This window comes from Euleptes europaea, chromosome 3 (assembly GCF_029931775.1).
Source record: "Euleptes europaea isolate rEulEur1 chromosome 3, rEulEur1.hap1, whole genome shotgun sequence".
Classification (NCBI taxonomy): domain Eukaryota; kingdom Metazoa; phylum Chordata; class Lepidosauria; order Squamata; family Sphaerodactylidae; genus Euleptes; species Euleptes europaea.
In genome coordinates this window covers 69,664,416-69,682,059 of record NC_079314.1, presented here as the reverse complement: position 1 = coordinate 69,682,059, position 17,644 = coordinate 69,664,416, and the positions used below count along the sequence as shown (strand labels likewise).

The following is a 17,644-nucleotide window of genomic DNA, read 5'->3' as shown; positions in this document are numbered from 1 at the left end:
TATTGCTCCAGTCCAAGCCCCATACCCAGAGCTGCATTTCAAGGTTTAAAAATGTGTCAGGAAACCCAATCAAGGACTCTCCTGTATAACATTTTTGGGTGTTTTGTTTGTTTGTTTGTTTGTTTGTTTGCTATTATCACATCTGACTTATGGCAACCCTATAGGGTTTTCAAGGCAAGAAATGTTCATAGGTGGTTTTCCATCGCGTGCCTCTGCATAGCAACCCTGGACTTCCTTGGTGGTCTCCCACCCAAATACTGACCAGGGCCAACCCCACTTATCTTCCGAGATCTGATGAGATTGGGCTAGCCTTGGCAATCCAGGTCAGGGTGTGTAATGTGGTTTAGATTTTTTGTGATTGCCCTTTTTCTTAGCTTTTTCTTATGTCTTCTATCAGGTTGTAAAACTACCAAGCTGGGCCTGATTCACTTCTAATTTGTGCACTGAAGCTAGTGTCTTTAGATGCCATAATAGTAGCAAACAAGTAGTGACTATTCTTTAGTTTTACTGTGGACAAGACCCATCAGGGAATTTCTCTCGCCACAGTTCACACTTTTGATGTAACTGCAGTCTGCTTCAACAGGGATGTCCCAGGAGAGACTCTTGATGGATATTGCCATGTGTCTCATTAGTTCGAGTTGTTCATGCTCGGTCATATTTTCTCAGGCATAATAAGCTATTCTGCCTCATCTATCTATACAAACTGACCTTTTGAAAAACTCTCTGTCCTTGGAATTGGTTTGTTCACAGGCAGTAATTGCATCCAAATAGATGACACAATAGTAACATATAAAATCGTGAATTATGCCTATGCTTTCCAAGAAAAGTTGATCCAGGCCTGCAGCTAAGATGTTATTACAACAGAGGCAGAAGACTTCTTGATGAATGGAGAATGGTGATGGGGATCTAGCAGAACTGTTCATGTGTTTTGTTAAGAACCGCTTTTTGGTATTATCCAATATAAATTTTAAGGGACAAAAAAATCCTGAAAATTCAGACTGAGAAAAAGATCTTGAATATAAATCTTTTGTGACTTAAACTGTTTTTTGTCACTTAAACTTCTCTGTCTCTTCTTCTTTGTAAGACTTTTGTCATGCTTGAAATGGACTTCAGAAGAGGTGAGATATTCTTAAGGTCAGGGTTGCATTATATCAAATGGTATCCCTGTGAGGTAGGTGGGGCTGAGAGAGTGTGACTAGCCCAAGGTCACCAGCCCAAGGTGAGCTGTTTGTACTATTTATTTTCCTGTTGAGTCAATAATTTGGCAGCCTGAGCAGTTGTCTTGATCACCTTCTCCTGATAATAAGAACTTTTCAGTTCAGAACTAGCAGCGCATATCCAGCATGGTGGCTGTTGAATTCAGCAAGACTTTCTAGTGTGGCTGCAGAATTGTTGGGCGGTTGTCTGTGGAAAGGAAGATAAATATGTCTCACTCCTCCAATGCCCTCATCACTGCTGTGACAAAAAGGTTTAATTGGAAGGTGGATTCTGGCACTCTTACCCAAGGGAAGACACCACAAACTCTATGGTATCAGGCTCCCCACAGGGCAACTTCCAGGCCTGAAGTCCAGTGCTTTTTCCTGCTTTATTCTGTGGCAGGCTGTGTGGGATAACTGATTTTAAGGTGTTTAATCTACCTGTGTATGTGTGTGTGTTTTTCCTTTTCAGACCAGGATGCATTGGGTGGGGGGCGGAAATGGGAGCTTGTGATTGCTCGGTAACTCACGAAGAAGCAGTATTAAGCATGAAGCGTGCAGTGCTAATAGCTCTACTTTTTAGAATATATTTTCTGTCAATGTACTTACACATATCCAACATTTTGGTTACTCTACAGAGGCAATTACACCTGATAATATACACTTCTTTTGATATGGGATAGCTGCTATCAGCTATCCAATATCCAAAGAAGTGTATATTATCAGGTGTAATGTCATAGAAGACTACAGCCTTTGTCATCTGTTGATGTTTACTACATGAATATCTGGGTCCCATGGTAATGTGCATTGTATATACTAGAAATTAGTTGGTAAGTCAGTGTGGTGCATTTATGATCCTTATTTGCTCCAGTAATCTTGAAGATATGAAATGGATATGTCTTTTAGATTGCAGTAATTTCCTCTAACTACAAGCGTCCAACTAATAAAAAGATATTAGAATACAGACCTGTTATTAAAATGGATGTGTGAACATTGAAGTACAATAAAAACATTGTGCATCGATTTCTGTCCTTGTGTATCTTAATTAAAGTCAGTTACCCTAGAAAAGAATAGATAAGCCTCCATGTCCTGCAGAATTGCAGATGAGAAGGTTCAGGAGATACATTGACTGCCATATCAGGATAGTTCAAATGGATGAAAAACCTTGTCATGCATATGTTCTACTTCTTTTGGGGAGTTTATTTGAAAGGTCAAAGTTGAATGGTGTTAATAACAGTTCAGTGCAGCCATTTTCTTATATTTGCTTAAGCGAAACTGAATAAAGCTTACTTTTTACTGTTTCTGGTCAGATATTTGAAAAATGTTCTCTTGTTTCCAAGGAATGCATTATTGATAAGTGCTTAGTCAGGAACTGGATTTTCTCCTGTTGAATATTGTGAAATTTAACTATGTTTTGTACAGCTGTGTTACTTAGATGGTTTCTTATAAGGAAGGTTCACTGGGCAGCATTTGAATAGAAAAATGGCATATTATCTCCTTTTATAACACTCACTAATATACTTCTTATATTTTCTTCATTTTCTCTTTGTCTTTCTCCCTGAACTTCATGGGAAGTGTAGCCATCACTTCCTACCAAAGTTTAAGTCTGTAGAGTCCTTTGCAGGGGTAGGATTTGTTTGGTTGGTCCACTCTTGTAGATTGGTCACATCAGCAGTTCTCAAACTTCTTGATTTAAATCTGTATGGACCCCCCAAGTTTCTAACTGGTATCTGCCATGTGCTAGGCAGCCCCCTTTTAAAGTATGCATGGTGCAAGCCACACATGTACCATGGAAGCCTCTGTCCTGTGTCTTCAGAACAATATAGTGACAGCCAGATCAGCTACACTTAAAAAAAAACAAGCTATTGTTCTATTGCTACCATTTAATGACTTTTTAATCTTTGTTAGTTCTGCTGATGTGATTTTAATTAATGTTTGCAAGCTTCCTTAAGTGAAAAGATGGGCTATCCATTATGGGTTAAATAATTTTAAAAAGATAGGAGTTACTTTCCAAAATTCATGCAACGTCATGTTCAACAGTTAAAGTGTCTAAACATCTGTTTCAATCCATGTGGGAAAAACATCTGGGTTATGAAGTTTCTGAAGGAAAGAAGAGACATATCTTTAAGCTTGGTTTAACTTTTTCAATTTCCCTTGGATTTAGAGAAAAACTGATAAAATATTATACCAATGGCACTTGTCAATCATGACTTTCCTAAAATCTACAGAGATGCACATGATATATGTTGTTATTGTAAATCACCTAATGCAGATGACTTACACTTGTGGTAGACATGTGATAAAGCAAAAAATTATTGGTTCTCTTTCATAGATTATTTGTAAAAGAGATTTGCATAACTTTCCTTTTTCAGCTGAAGTTATATTGATAAGCTGTACTGCGATGATTCCAAAAGATAAGCGTAATTTAATGTCCCATATGTTAACAGCTGCTAGATTAGTATTTGTGCATTATTGGAAATCTGATTTAAGCCCCACAATAGCTGTGTGGATCTTGAAATGCAAGGAAACCTTTCTCCTAATCATTCTAATTTAAAAGGAGTGTATGATGTGTTGCAGCAACAGAAAATTTGGCACACGTTTCTTGTAAAAACTTCATAATGTATAACTTTCTAATGTTAATGTAATGGATTATTTAAGCTATAACAAACAGTCTTATTTTGCAAAAGTATAATATAATAAAATTTATATCCATCTTTTTCCCCAGTGTAGACCTAAAGCAGCTTACATTGTTACATTGTTACCCTCTCCTCCTTTTTATGAGCTGAGTGTGAGTTACATCTCCTTTGGTAGATCCCAATAACATTGGTATTTAAATGGGGTTTACTCTGTCATCTCCATTTGCTGCAAGAATGGGTATATTCTGACATGACAGGATTGCAAATTTCATGAATCATTAGAAGACAGTTGATTAGAGGGCATCATGCACCATGGGATCATAGTTGCCATGAGGTTTTTCATTCATCTTTTGTTCTAGGATTTTGTATTTTGTGTTGGTTTTTAAAAAAAAGGCAAATGGACTTTTTACAGTTAGGCTTAAACAAAATGGAACAACAGAGATGCGATGGGCATATGCCATCTCTGCTTTACCATAAACCACTAACAGTTCTTTAAACAGGTCTGTTCACCAGAACAGAACCTTAGTTTGCTCACTACATATTCTGGATATTACAGGGCCATAATAATCCGAAATGGAGAAATTATTCCAATGTCTTCAGAATTCACTCCAGAAACAGAACGTCAACGTCTTCAGTATCTGGTAAGAGGCATAAAGACTTAAATTGGAAATTGATGATGAAATTTATCTGAAATGTATTTTTATCTGAAATTTATTGTACCTTTAAACACTCTTCTGAATACTGGGCTGCATCAGAAAGGTTTTGAAAAGGGGAGGAAACAAAAAAAGCTATTCTGAGGCACTTGGGATCAGCTATTGGGGCTATAGTAAGGAGGAGAATTAGGTGAGATTGATCCAACCCATTCAGAGCAATAGGATCTTCTAACTTTGAGCAGCTACAGTGTTCTGACAGCTCATTAACATATCATGACCAGCAGACAAGAGAGGTGGAAGAGGTGGGTTCAGGTGTTTGTTTATACATAAATTGTTGGTGAAGAAACCTCCGTAGAACTCTTATAGAGTTCTGTTTTTCATTGAGCTCATCTGCCGACTAATTTAATGCAGATATTTCCATAAGAATTGTTTTGCAAAAATGATACTGACTGATGCTTTCTAGAAAAAAAAATCCTGAGAAAAAGTTCTTGTTCTGCCATAGCCGTGGACTCATGCACTGAGGAGGAGTTTGGTTAGATATGTAAAACTTTTCTGAAGCTGTGTGATCCTTCTGAAGTTCATTCCTTCTTTAAAAGCCATGTTAGAAGAATGGAACACTTCACTTTGAAGGGGAACAATATTTGTATTCTTATCCTTTTTTTTTGGCAAATATTTTCAGAGGGAGTAATGCTTAAGTAATTGGGGTTATCTAAACCAGGGGTGGGGAACATCAGGCCCAGGGGCCGTTTAAGGCCCGCAAAATCATTTGGTCTGGCCCTTCATGGGTCCTGGCAGATCTCTAGCTCAGAAGGATCTAAGACTGGTGATCCGCCCCCTTCCGCAGACAGGAATAGCCTCTATTCAAGGCAGTTTGTTTTGCCGAGAAAAGGAACCTTCCCCCCCTTTGCAGAAGTCGTTAGCTATGGAGCTGCTAGGACCGCCCAAGAAACGGTGTTAACCCTTTCCCACCTGGGCCATGGAGAAACGTATTCCCTCTGTACTACAAGAGGGCTGGGGGCGGAAGTGGTGACAATGGATGGGTTAAAGGAGGCAGGGCCAGAATGCATCTTAGCTAGTGTGTCCTCATTTCATCCCTGCAGGTGGAGGTAGCAGGAGCTGGCTGTAGAATCTGGCCCTGACCATGCAGAGCAGGAGCAACTTTGGCATGTGGCTGGATGGCTACGCCCAGCTGGTGCAACAGACCATCCTGTGCCACCAGGTGGGCGAGTGTGCCACTGGTTGGATGCCTGCCTGCTTGCTCGCGCATGGTGTGTGTGAGTCATCTGGGGTAGCTGCCTGCTTGGGGCTTGGTATGCTAATTTTTAAGTTGATAATTTTGTATGGCCCGCGAATGATGTTATGAATATCCAAATGGCCCTTGGCGGAAAAAAGGTTCCCCATCCCTGATCTAAACAATACTATTATTATACATCCCTGACCTTGATGTATTGCTGCTGTATTGGTGGATATTAGACAAGTACCAGTGGATGGACTTACCAACGGACTGCAAGCTGCTTCATCGGTGCCCCTAAAACTGTTTCCTCATGGATTGCTTATGTGTTCTTGTTGGCTCTGAGTAAATCCAGAATGTAGATTGAAGGGTAAACTAGAGTAACAAGAGCTTTCAGGGAACACCTGGCCTTGTTGTTGCCCAGGTTGCTCAAAGCCAAGACTACCTCCACATATATCAAATACTGGATATATTGTGAACTACTCTTAAATGAAATGTTTGAATCACCCAGAAGTGAAAACCAACTTGCTTGGCAGATGCTGGAAGGCCCACATGTTGATGGTAATCTCAGCGTTTTCAACTTTAATCATGGGAATAAAGGGTTTGAAACCCCGAAGCAAAATCCCTTTGTCCAGCTACGGCATCTGGCAAGTTTGGCCTATACTTTAAATTCTGACAAAGCAACTGGCACCTGAGGCATATGCTAAAAACCAAGCTGTTGCTCTCTTGTCTCTAAAATCCAAGTTTAAAACTAGCACGTCATCATTACTACCCTATCCCACTGTGTGCAGAGGCTGATTGGGGCAGGTTTGTGAAGACCAGATGGCTTTTCCTTCTCAGAAACGCTTGCTCCAAGTGTAACACTGCTTGGCTGGCTATATATGTCAAAAACAGTGTGTGGAGGGAGGGGGAGTCTACACTATTCTGTATGCAGACTTTATTGCTACTCAGCTACATTGCCTGAGTCTGAAACGTTTCAGAGGGAAGAACTACTTTTGGAGGTATTCATATTCACAGAGTCGAATACAAAGCAGCTGTAATAAATATTTATACTTGCCTGCATTTAAAATAATTTGTTTGCCTTTTAAATTAAAAGTGGGAGTGGGGCATTGCTGGAAGACAGCATAGATAAAACATTGCCTGTGAGGATCTGTTTTCTGCTTTCTTCTTTTGATGTCCTTTCTGGTTAGATCTGAAAACAGCAACTGATTTGAAGAATAGTTTTACCATTTTCCCTTCCCTTGGTTTGTTTGTTTGGTTTTGATATCTAGCAAATGTGCTTGGGCTATGGAGATCATGTTCAACGAAAATACATGGAAGTTACCGGAAGCATGAAACCACATTAGAGAAACTGTTTTCAAATGCATTGGACATAACACATAGTGCCTAATAATACTAGGAAAATGAAGTGCCCTTTAGGGGGTACGGACCTCAAAAGAATACAAATTGAGATAAGCACTACATCTCAAAGGTTTGGTCAGGTTTGAAATCAACAACACTCCTCTACAGTCCTCATCTACCCTCATTGTTATCAGGTACTGCAACAGAATACCCTTCATTACTTTGATGGTATTCCCAAGAGAGTTTCCATCACCACTGATAGGTCTAGAAGTCTCCCACTAATACCTGTATAACGCCTGCCAGCACACCTTACAACTGCCCCCCTTTTTATCTTACTTTTTATCTTTTCTTCTGCTTCCTCTCAGTTCTTCATCTTAATTTAATGTTGAGTATAAGTCATTTGTTGGAGATATAAATATGATTTTGTGTACACTCACATACTTAACAATTTACAGTATTGAAGAACGAGTTTGACATGTTCTTTTCCTCTCTTGAAAGTACACACATCAGTGTATATCAGTGTGCTAACACACTCTGCTGACAACTGCAAAGAATAAAGCTGTAACAAAAATGAGAAAGATAGTATATTTGAGAGGTTTTGTCTGCAGTGCTAGCCAAATCAGGAGGAACCCCAAACAAGCTGTCATAAATCTTATAGAAAATGTAAAAACATGAGATCATTAGATAACACATTTGGTATACGTTACCAAAATCAGATGGCAACACCAGACTTAATGAATGATTTTTCTTTTATTTCAAGCTTTGGACCCACTCTGGTATCATACAGTCTTCTATTTTGGTCTCAAGCATTCTAATTTATATGAGGAAATAAAAACGTGACGATGGCAGATTGGGAAAAAAGCAGTTCACTACTATCATAAAGATAAATGGCAGTCTAGATTCTGGTTCTTGCTCTCTGCTACTGGAGTTTCTGCCATTTTAAATGAATGTGTATAAGACCCAGAGTTCTTACTATACTATTTGTCACTTTGAAGTTGTTTTGTATGAGTATATGAAAGGCCTCCTATTAATAACCATATTGACATGGGTCAACTCAGAATAGGTTAAGAATATATGCTTTTAATAAATCAGCATAAGTTTAGTCTTCATGAGAAAACTGGAATAACTATACCCTCATCTAACCCACTAAAGCTCACACCCTGCCAGAAATTTTGTTAGTCTTTAGGGGGCTACTGGACTTTTGCTCTTCTCTACTAACCCACTATGTTAGGGATCTACTGAGATGCTGACCTAAGGAAGAAAGCTCATGGGATCCCAACAATATCACACACAGTACATATAAACCGATGATAGAAGAAAACTGATGTAAGTAACTAATGTAAAGCTGATATAAAAGAAACCTGATATATGTATTCATATAATAAAAAATCTCCTATTACTAAATTAGAAAATGTAGCCTTTTACTCTTCCTTTTGTTGCACCAATCCTCATATTTTCTGGGTTACCTTTTGCTTGCCTGTAGCCTCCTTAAGCATCTGTCCTTCCATTGGCTCCTCAGCCTATCCAGCCAGTCCTCAATATCAAAGGAGCTGTGCCAAGTAATGCGAAGGCTTAATGCCAAAGACACTTTTGCATGTTATTGTATTATAAGATACAAACTAAAAGAGCATGTACAGGTGCTGTTTCCATGGAATGTAAAGGTTTGATGTCTTTGGCAGAAGAGAGGTGCTTCATGTTTTTTGCAGTAAATACAGTGGTGGCTGGACAAGGTTTCCAAAAGGGAAACACATGTATTGAGAACTGGTATTATAACCCCTAGATAAATCTATAAACTTTCTTCAGATGTTTCTCAGATATGAAGAGCTTTAAATTTAAAATATCTAAAAAGCAGAGCCAGCCCTTAGGTGTGCCTTGTACACAGCAGCTGTTTGAAGATTAAACAAATGCCTTAACTGGCAGAGGAGATGAAATGGGACATCAATAGAAAGCTGCTGGTAGCAGTTTACTGGATGATTTTGTTCAGTTTGTTCACTATAAATTCTGGGGATCTAATGATGCATGTGACAACTATGTTAACAACACCCTTGTTTTCTTTAGCTTGCTCATTTGCTTTGGCTTATTTGGACAAAACTTAGGCTAAGATGAGCTTAAATCACGAATTTGTTCCTCTACATCTATGACATCATGCTGAATTTGGAAATCAGAACACTTGTGCTTTATCCTTGTATGGTACAGCATCACAGAATTGTCCTTTCCTAAGCATGTAAGAGGATGCTAGATGATAGAATGATGATAGAATGGTGAGTTTTGCATCCAGTGCTGAAGGTCTCCTGGAATGGGGCTATGTTCAGTGACCCTAAGAGAGATGGATTTGTTGGTGCCAATCAACTGTTTGAGCAATCAGGTGGGACTGACTCTAGGCAGTCCTTCTTGCCACATAGCTGATAAGTCCTGTCCAGAAAAGCAGATGGCATTGAGTAGGACAGAACTGACCTCCTGCTCTTCATAGCACATGTGCAGCATGGTGCAGGACATAAGGCAATGTGGGTTCGGTCTGCATGAAGTGAAGCACTGCACTGTGATGATTACCTATAATATATCTAAGTTCATGCCGTGTGAAATTATAAGCAAATTGTCCAAAACTGGTAAAGAATGAGCTAAAGCAACATAGCAGCTGCTCTAGCAAAGAAGTGAAAAATGGGTAAATATGGAATGACACTTGCAATAGGTCAAAAATGGGTGGAAAAAAATGACTCCTAAGTATGGACTTGAGTGATTTATTGGTGAGTTGACGTTGTTTGTAGGTAGCACCTTTCCTGAAAATTACCATGATAGAAATGGAGGGCTCGCCTACAAAACTTTGTGTGTCATTGTCATCTGTGGTTTCGGTTTTTCTGTTTTGCACTTGCAGGCGTACATGCAGCCCCATCTGTTGGGAAATGAGTTTACACACTTTGAGTTTCCAAGGAGGGTTCAGCGTAAGGAAGTTGGGAAAAGAATGCTTTACAGAGATTTTAACATGACTGGCTGGTAAGTAAGCATGCTTTTGGAGTACCACAAAGTACTTCATTTTTTGGGGAAAAAACCTGGTCCTTCATGAATGAACCTTTAATCACAACAATTTCAGAACAAGGGTGTGGGGATAGACAGTGTCCACATGCACACTCTTGAGTTTAGAGAGGTCTTACCTGGTCACAGCAGTGGAAGTATTTGGGTGCTCCACAGAGCTGAGTGCAGAGCTCCACTTGGCAATCTACCTTCAAGGTGCAAGGACTTAAACCCCGAGTAGTCAGAAGCTTAGAATACACTTCCCAGCTCCTCTGTTGTTGACTGCCAAAGATTCCACTTGTTTCTGTGGTAGCTCTCATCACTGCCTAATCCTGGAGTTGCTTAGGGTGAGTGATTGGATCTATTGAGGTTTCTTGATCATCCAGTTGCCATGTGTTTCTTTTCTGATTCTTATCCATCACAGACTCCAGAAATTCTGATGCGAGATACTCGTTAATTCTTCTGTTTTAGCAGTGATTGAGAGTGTAGTGTGTATATGTGAGAGCATGAGGGGGGATGTTGTGCACCTTTTGATTGCTAGTGGATAATTTCCAGTGTGCAGTAATGTGGGCAACCTTGGCAGTAACCCATGTTAATTATCCCAGTCTGTTTTCCTAGATTAAATTGCCCCAAGTAATAAAGCTATGTCTTTCAGCATCTACCACAAATCCAAGAAACTGGAAGAAACAACTCATGTGAGAATCCTTTGAAGTGTTTGATTTGCTTTCACCTAATTACTGAATCTAACAGATTAAAATCTTGTGCCACTGAATTCTGTAAAGGCAGGGTTAGAATAGTGAATGTGCTGTAGGATCTTTTGAAAATGTTTTTTTCCTGTATGTTCTGGATTGTTCCAGAGGCCTAGAAATTGACTGATGTTGGCAGGCTTGGTTGAAGCCTCAGACATGGTGGTTTCTAGGGTTGTTGTAACACAGTTGGCTTTCCCCCCATTATATTTCTTCCATAGCTTGGCTTCAGATTCCTCCATGCTGCTAGCGAGTCAGGGCATATCAGGGCATAGCTAATTGAACAACTTGGCTCTATTTGCCAATATACATTCTCACCCAAGCACCACATAAACAAGGCATAAGAAACTCAATAAACAAGGGAGTTCATACAGCTTATTAAAGCTATATCCTCTTAATTAGCAGTTGCACTTCAATTACAGAAAAAGGGATGTATAACAGGCTATAGTCTGTAGCAGCCTGTTGCTTGATTTGTGAACGATTTCTGTTCCTTGGCTGACTTGAGGAATCAGCACTGAGAGATATGCAGATGGCAGTGCTGAGACGGCTTGGAGAAAGGAAAACACCATAGCTAGCTCAAAACGGCTGTTTCACACACCCACACGGGGTCAGTGCTTCATCAGTTCTTCTCCAACCATAGACTGAACAATATAGTTAAACAGGGGCGTGTTGTAGCATGCCCTCAGAGAAGCGTGTAGTTACTGACGAAGCACTGACCCCATGTGGGTGTGTGAAACAGCTGTTTTGAGCTAGCTACAGTGTTTTCCTTTCTCCAAGCCGTCTCTGCATATCTCCCAGCACCAAGGAACAGAAAACTTTCACAAATCAAGCAACAGGGTGCTACAGACTATAGCCTGTTATACATCCTTTTTCTGTAATTGAAGTGCAACTGCTAATTGAGAGGATATAATTTTAATAAGCTGTATGAACTCCCTTGTTTATTGAGTTTCTTATGCCTTGTTTATGCGGTGCTTGGGTGAGAATGTATATTGGCAAATAGAGCCAAGTTGTTCAATTAGCTGTCGTGTTGTTGTTTCCTTGTTACTTTGTTCAACGTGAAGGTATGTTGTTTTTTTCTACATATCTCAGGGCATAGACCTGTTGCCACCAGTGCAGCTACCAATGCAACTACCTCACTGGTTCAAGGCTGCCATGTTTGCTTTGGACCAGCTCTCTTCCAGCCTCACCCATTACTGCTATAGTCACCTTTCTGCTATCTGTGGTGTGCTGCGGTTTGGGGCCAGAAATTAAACAATCATTTTAGGTGGGAGATTAATACCAAACATCCCTTGTGCCCGCTTTTGTGTTGACCTGGAAAGTTTGTTTGTGACACACAATGTAACGGGCATATCTACAAAGTCCTCATTCTGTTCCAGAATCGGAGCTCTCAAGCTAAAATTTGCTGGCCAATGCTTATGTCACATTAAGTCCAAATTCATTTCCCACTGTTGGGTGCTTGGGACTGTCTAATTCAAGTGTTCAAGAAGAATAAATTCCTGCTCTCTTGGGAGTGTATCCCTTCAGGATACAGATATAGGAAAGCTCTTTGTCCTCCTTGGGAAAAGGCTTAAACCCAAGGCCCTGACCCAATATGAAACTAAAATGTTAAGAAAAGGACTTACAAACCTGATGGGGTGCTGCTACCTCAGATTAATGAGGTTTGGGAGTTCCATGTTTGACAAAATCTTTAAGAAATCTGACTTATTCAATGGTTACAAGATCGTATCTTGCATGTGCTTGTGGGGGTGCTGAAGTAGCGGTATGTTCCCCCCTTCCATTTGAACCAGCAACAGCCTCCCAGGTAGCTGTGCTGAAAGTAGCTGCAGCCACCAGAGGAAGGTGGTAATTAGCTGGGGGTAGGGGAGGAGGATTTGCAAAGGGGAAGCCACTTGAGCTGCATCAGCTTAATTTTGCACACGCAAGGAGTCTTGGTTGTCTCTGTGAGCGCTTCTAGTTCTGTTCATGCTGTTGCATTCTACTCATTATACTTTTGTGTGTGGGGTAGGGAAAGGAATGATAATTTCAAAGAAAATATAGGACGGTGTCACTTGCCTGCACATTGAGAGGGGGAACTGACCACAGAGTCAGATACATAGACAGGACAGGTGGAGGTCATCTCTAGTTACACCTTGCCCTCATTTCCTGCCCCTTTGATGTTTAGAGAATGTATTGTCAGGGAAACTTCCCCTCTCTCTCATTCCCTTTGCCCATCATCCAAGCAAGATTAGAGCCGGGCGCTCCGCGTGTCCAGGCCTTCCCACCCCAAAGGTGGAGTGGAAGGCAGATACCCTTTTATACCTAGGGAATTAGCAAGGTAGATCAGGATAGGGGACCCTTGTTTGTCCTTTCCTATCCAATGTGTATTTCAACAATAAATGTACTTTAGTTTGATTAGAGCAAACGATTGGTGCTCCTTTTATTTTCACACACGCATGCATGTGTAGCTTCTGCTGCTGCTAAGCTTAAGGCACTCTGCTAAATACCGGAATATCCCCACAATTGATATTCCAACAGGTTATGTTTGCCCAGATTTAAAGGTTATGATTTTGCCTGGATTTTGTTCCTGTTTTTGTTCCTGCTTGGAGCCCGTTTTGAAGCTGCTTCCTGAACCTCGAAGGGTTACAGATTTGCTTTCTGGCCGCCAAAAGGACTGGTGGAATCCAATCGTTTCCCTACAGACGCGGGAGGAACAGCATCTCTTTGAAGAAAAAGGAAGGTGAGCCGAAAACCCCGTGGGGGCGTGCTTAAGACTGTCGTCACAGAATAATGCTTCTGGATGATGGCAATTTTAATGCTTGGACAATAGAATTACGGTTGCTATGAAGTCCGAAGGTCTTAACAAATACCTTCATGAAAATCCCCCGACCCCACTCAGCAACGAATGGGTCAGAGGAGATGGACATGCACAAGATCTTATCTTAACTAACATGAGTAACTCTGTTCTTTGTGAGTTACGCGACGCTGAAACTGCCAAAGAGATGATGAAAATAATTACTGAGATGTTTACCAAGAAAGGTTGGCCCTATTTTCTTGGCTTGAGGAGAAACTTAGCCTCCATGGTGTACAAAGACGGAGAAAATATAAGGGAACATATCTACCAACTTAAGGAGTTGTTAGCACACATCGAGATGGCTGGTATGCCCGTCTCCCAAACAGAGAAACTTTGCTCCCTATTTATGAGTCTTCCAGAACAATATATCCCAATGATTAGGGAAATCGAACACAGACTTTATATAACTTTCAAGGATGCCTGCCATGAGGTTACGATGGAAATTATGAGAAGGGGGCTTTGGAAAGAGAATAGCCGCTCTTTGCCAGAAGAAATGGCGCATAAGCTGACTGTGAAAGACCGCCATGTTGCCAAGAAGGCTCCATCTCCCAGATTTCGAAACAAAGGGATGAGCAACAAGGGGAGAAGGGAGGGGCTGAACAGGAAAGCAAACAGCCAATTCAAAGGGAATGGTTTTGGCGTGCGAGCAAAGAGCCCCTCCCCCCAGATGGGATCAAGAAATTATCCTACAGTAGTATGCTTTGGTTGTTCAGAGATTGGCCACAAGGTATCACGCTGTCTCCATAAGCAGCGTGAACAGGAGAGACAAAGAGGCTCAGAGAGGAAGCAATATGAAAGCAAACCCAGACATTTTAACTATTCAATTGGAGGAGAGAAATCTTATGAAACTCCATATTTCCTACTTGATTCGGGGTCCACTGTATACGTCTCAAATAGAGAAGAATTTTTCATTGACTTAGAATGGATTTCCCCTCAAGAAGTAATAATGGGCAATGGAACTAAGGTAGTAGCCCACCAGAGAGGGACTGGAATCTTGAACTGCCAACTAGAAGCTGATGAAATATGTGAATTTCCATTGAAGGGTGTTTTGTATATTCCTGATTTCACAAGTAACCTAATTTCTTGGAGTAAGCTTGCTGCTGAAGGATATGAAGGTACTGCAAAAGGGACGAGATGTACATTTTCACTAAATAGAAAACCTTGCATGATAACAGAGGAATGCAACGGTTTGCCAGTTGTTCAAGAGAAGGATGCTGACTTCCATGAACTGTGTGCAGATGTTCCCAAACAAGAAATTAATGTGGCAAAGTGCTGTGAGAAAGCGGAATGTGTCAATCTATGGCACAGAAGATTAGGTCATGCCAATTTCCAAGCAATCAGGGAAATGGCAAAAGGGAATCTAACCCAAGACTTATATTTTTCAGATTGTGATTTTGATACTAACTGTGATTGTTGCATTAAGTCCAAAGGAGTAAACAGACCCTTTCCAAGAAGAGTGAAAGGAGAACCACAAAGCCTCTACAAATAATCCATTGTGATCTCTGTGGACCTCTGGATGCAACACTAGGTAATTTTCGATATTTTGTGTTGTTTATCGATGATTTCTCACATTATACTGTCTTGTACTTGCTCTCTGAGAAATCCCAGGTATTAGAAAAACTGAAGCAGTATGCAGCTTTCGTGCAGAATAAATTTGACCAGAAAATACAGGTTTTTCGTTAGGACGGTGCCAGGGAAAACACATCTAAGGCAATGGAGCAGTTCCTGAGAGATGAAGGCATTGAGCATCAGCTGACAGTGGCATATAATCCAGCGCAGAATGGTGTGGCAGAAAGAATGAACAGGACTCTGATTGAAATGGTGAGATGCATGCTTAATGACGCACAACTTCCAAACAGCTTTTGGGGCGAAGCTATAATGACAGCTACATATACACGAAATAGGCTGCCCACAAAAGCTACAGGGAAGACACCTTTTGAGCTTTGGCATGGCCACAAGCCTCCCATGCAGCATCTATGCATTTATGGCAGCAAGGCCTATGCCTGTGTTCCAAAAGAGAAGCGTGGCAAGCTAGATGACACGACGCATGAGGGAATTTTTGTCGGCTATTCAGCCAGGAGCAAGGGTTACAGAATCTTAGACCCAGTCTCTAAGAGAATCTCCATCAGTCGAGCAGTCTACTTTGATGAAAGCCAAGCACTGCCAGCTTCAGAGAGAGTGAAGGCAGAAGTGGACAGCGAATCTTGGTAACTTCAGCCCTAAAGAGGAGGACACTGAGGAGCCTGAGGGACCTTTGGCGAACCCACAAGAGGCAGAAGCCGCAGATGTCCAACCAGAGGGGGCTGCTGAACCAGAAGAACCTGACGAAGCGGAACAGGCCACGCAGTGTGCAGTGAGGAGGTCAGAATGCACCAACCGAGGTGTACCACCACGGAGATTGTCCTACCTCGCAAGAGCAGCTGACGAACTCGAGGCTGTCAAGAGATACTATGGCTACGCAGACTTCTGACAGACCTAGGGATGGATGCATCTGACCCCATAGAAATGAATGAAGATAATCAGAGCTGCATATTCCTAGCAAAACAAGAAGACACAAACAAACGAACCAAACACATTGATGTCAAGTACCACTTGGTAAGAGGGATGCACAAAGACAAAGTTATTGCGCTGAAACACTGTCCCACTGAAGAGATGACTACAGATATTCTTACCAAGCCACTTGCAAGAGTGAGATTTGAAGATCTCAGAAGAAAGATGAACTTGATAGAGTCAAGTTATACCGAGAGGGGCTGTTGGAAAATCTGCCCTTCTAGGACGGTGTCACTTGCCTGCACATTGAGAGGGGGAACTGACCACAGAGTCAGATAGATAGACAGGACAGGTGGAGGTCATCTCTAGTTACACCTTGCCCTCATTTCCTGCCCCTTTGATGTTTAGAGGATGTATTGTCAGGGAAACTTCCCCTCTCTCTTTCCCTTTGCCCATCATCCAAGCAAGTTTAGAGCCGGGTGCTCCGCGCTTCCAGGCCTTCCCACCCCAAAGGTGGAGTGGAAGGCAAATACTCTTTTATACCTAGAGAATTAGCAAGGTAGATCAGGATAGGGGACCCTTGTTTGTCCTTTCCTATCCAACGTGTATTTCAACAATAAATGTACTTTAGTTTGATTACAGCAAACGACTGGTGCTCCTTTTATTTTCACACACGCACACACGTGTAGCTTCTGCTGCTAAGGTTAAGGCACTCTGCTAAATACCGGAATATCCCCGCGATAGATATTCCAACAATTCAATGGTTACAAGATCATATCTTGTATGTGCTTGTGGGGGTGCTGAAGTAGCGGTATGTTCCCCCCTTCCATTTGAACCAGCAACAGCCTCCCAGGTAGCTGTGCTGAAAGTAGCAGCAGCCACCAGAGGAAGGTGGTAATTAGCTAAGGGTAGGGGAGGAGGATTTGCAAAGGGGAAGCCACTTGAGCTGCATCAGCTTAATTTTGCACACGCAAGGAGTCTTGGTTGTCTTTGTGAGCTCTCCTAGTTCTGTTCATGCTATTACATTCTACTCATGATACTTTTGTGTGTGGGGTAGGGAAAGGAATGATAATTTCAAAGAAAATATAAGAATTCAGAAAGTTGTTCACTTGTATGTTCAGCTTCATTCAAAGGGTTAAAAGCCAGGTCCAGAGCAGGTATCAGCTGGACCAACGTATTGCGTGTTTTGTCCCTAGTGGCTTTGCTATTTGGAGATGTGCGCTGTAAGGGTTTGTTGCTATGGGATGCAATTCGCCACAATAGGCCTCATTCATTGTGTGTGTCATTTATTCCAGACAAAAAAGGCAGGAATCTAAGGAGTAACAATAGGCAAACTTAAAAAACACAACAGAATCTTTCTTTACTACCATTTTGGATTGCTTTCAGTCTATTTGGTGTTCTTTCTACTACAGAAGGTCTCAGTCCCTGAGCATTTGACTTAAAAAAAGAAAGAAAAAAAAAGAGGCTAGAATAGAGTTGGTTGGAGGCTCAGTTGACCTTTGTATTTTTCCC

The 17,644-nt window shown here is 41.2% G+C and overlaps 1 protein-coding gene across 1 annotated transcript in view; it reads left to right on the top strand.

The window, feature by feature from the left end:
- The window catches only part of PPM1H (protein phosphatase, Mg2+/Mn2+ dependent 1H), an 88,531-nt gene that overhangs the window by 53,989 nt on the left and 16,898 nt on the right, over nt 1-17,644 (top strand). The window contains exons 5-6 of the mRNA XM_056847637.1: nt 4,389-4,473; nt 9,930-10,048. Of these exons, the coding sequence (XP_056703615.1) occupies nt 4,389-4,473; nt 9,930-10,048 (204 nt within the window). The remainder of the gene's footprint in view (nt 1-4,388; nt 4,474-9,929; nt 10,049-17,644) is intronic.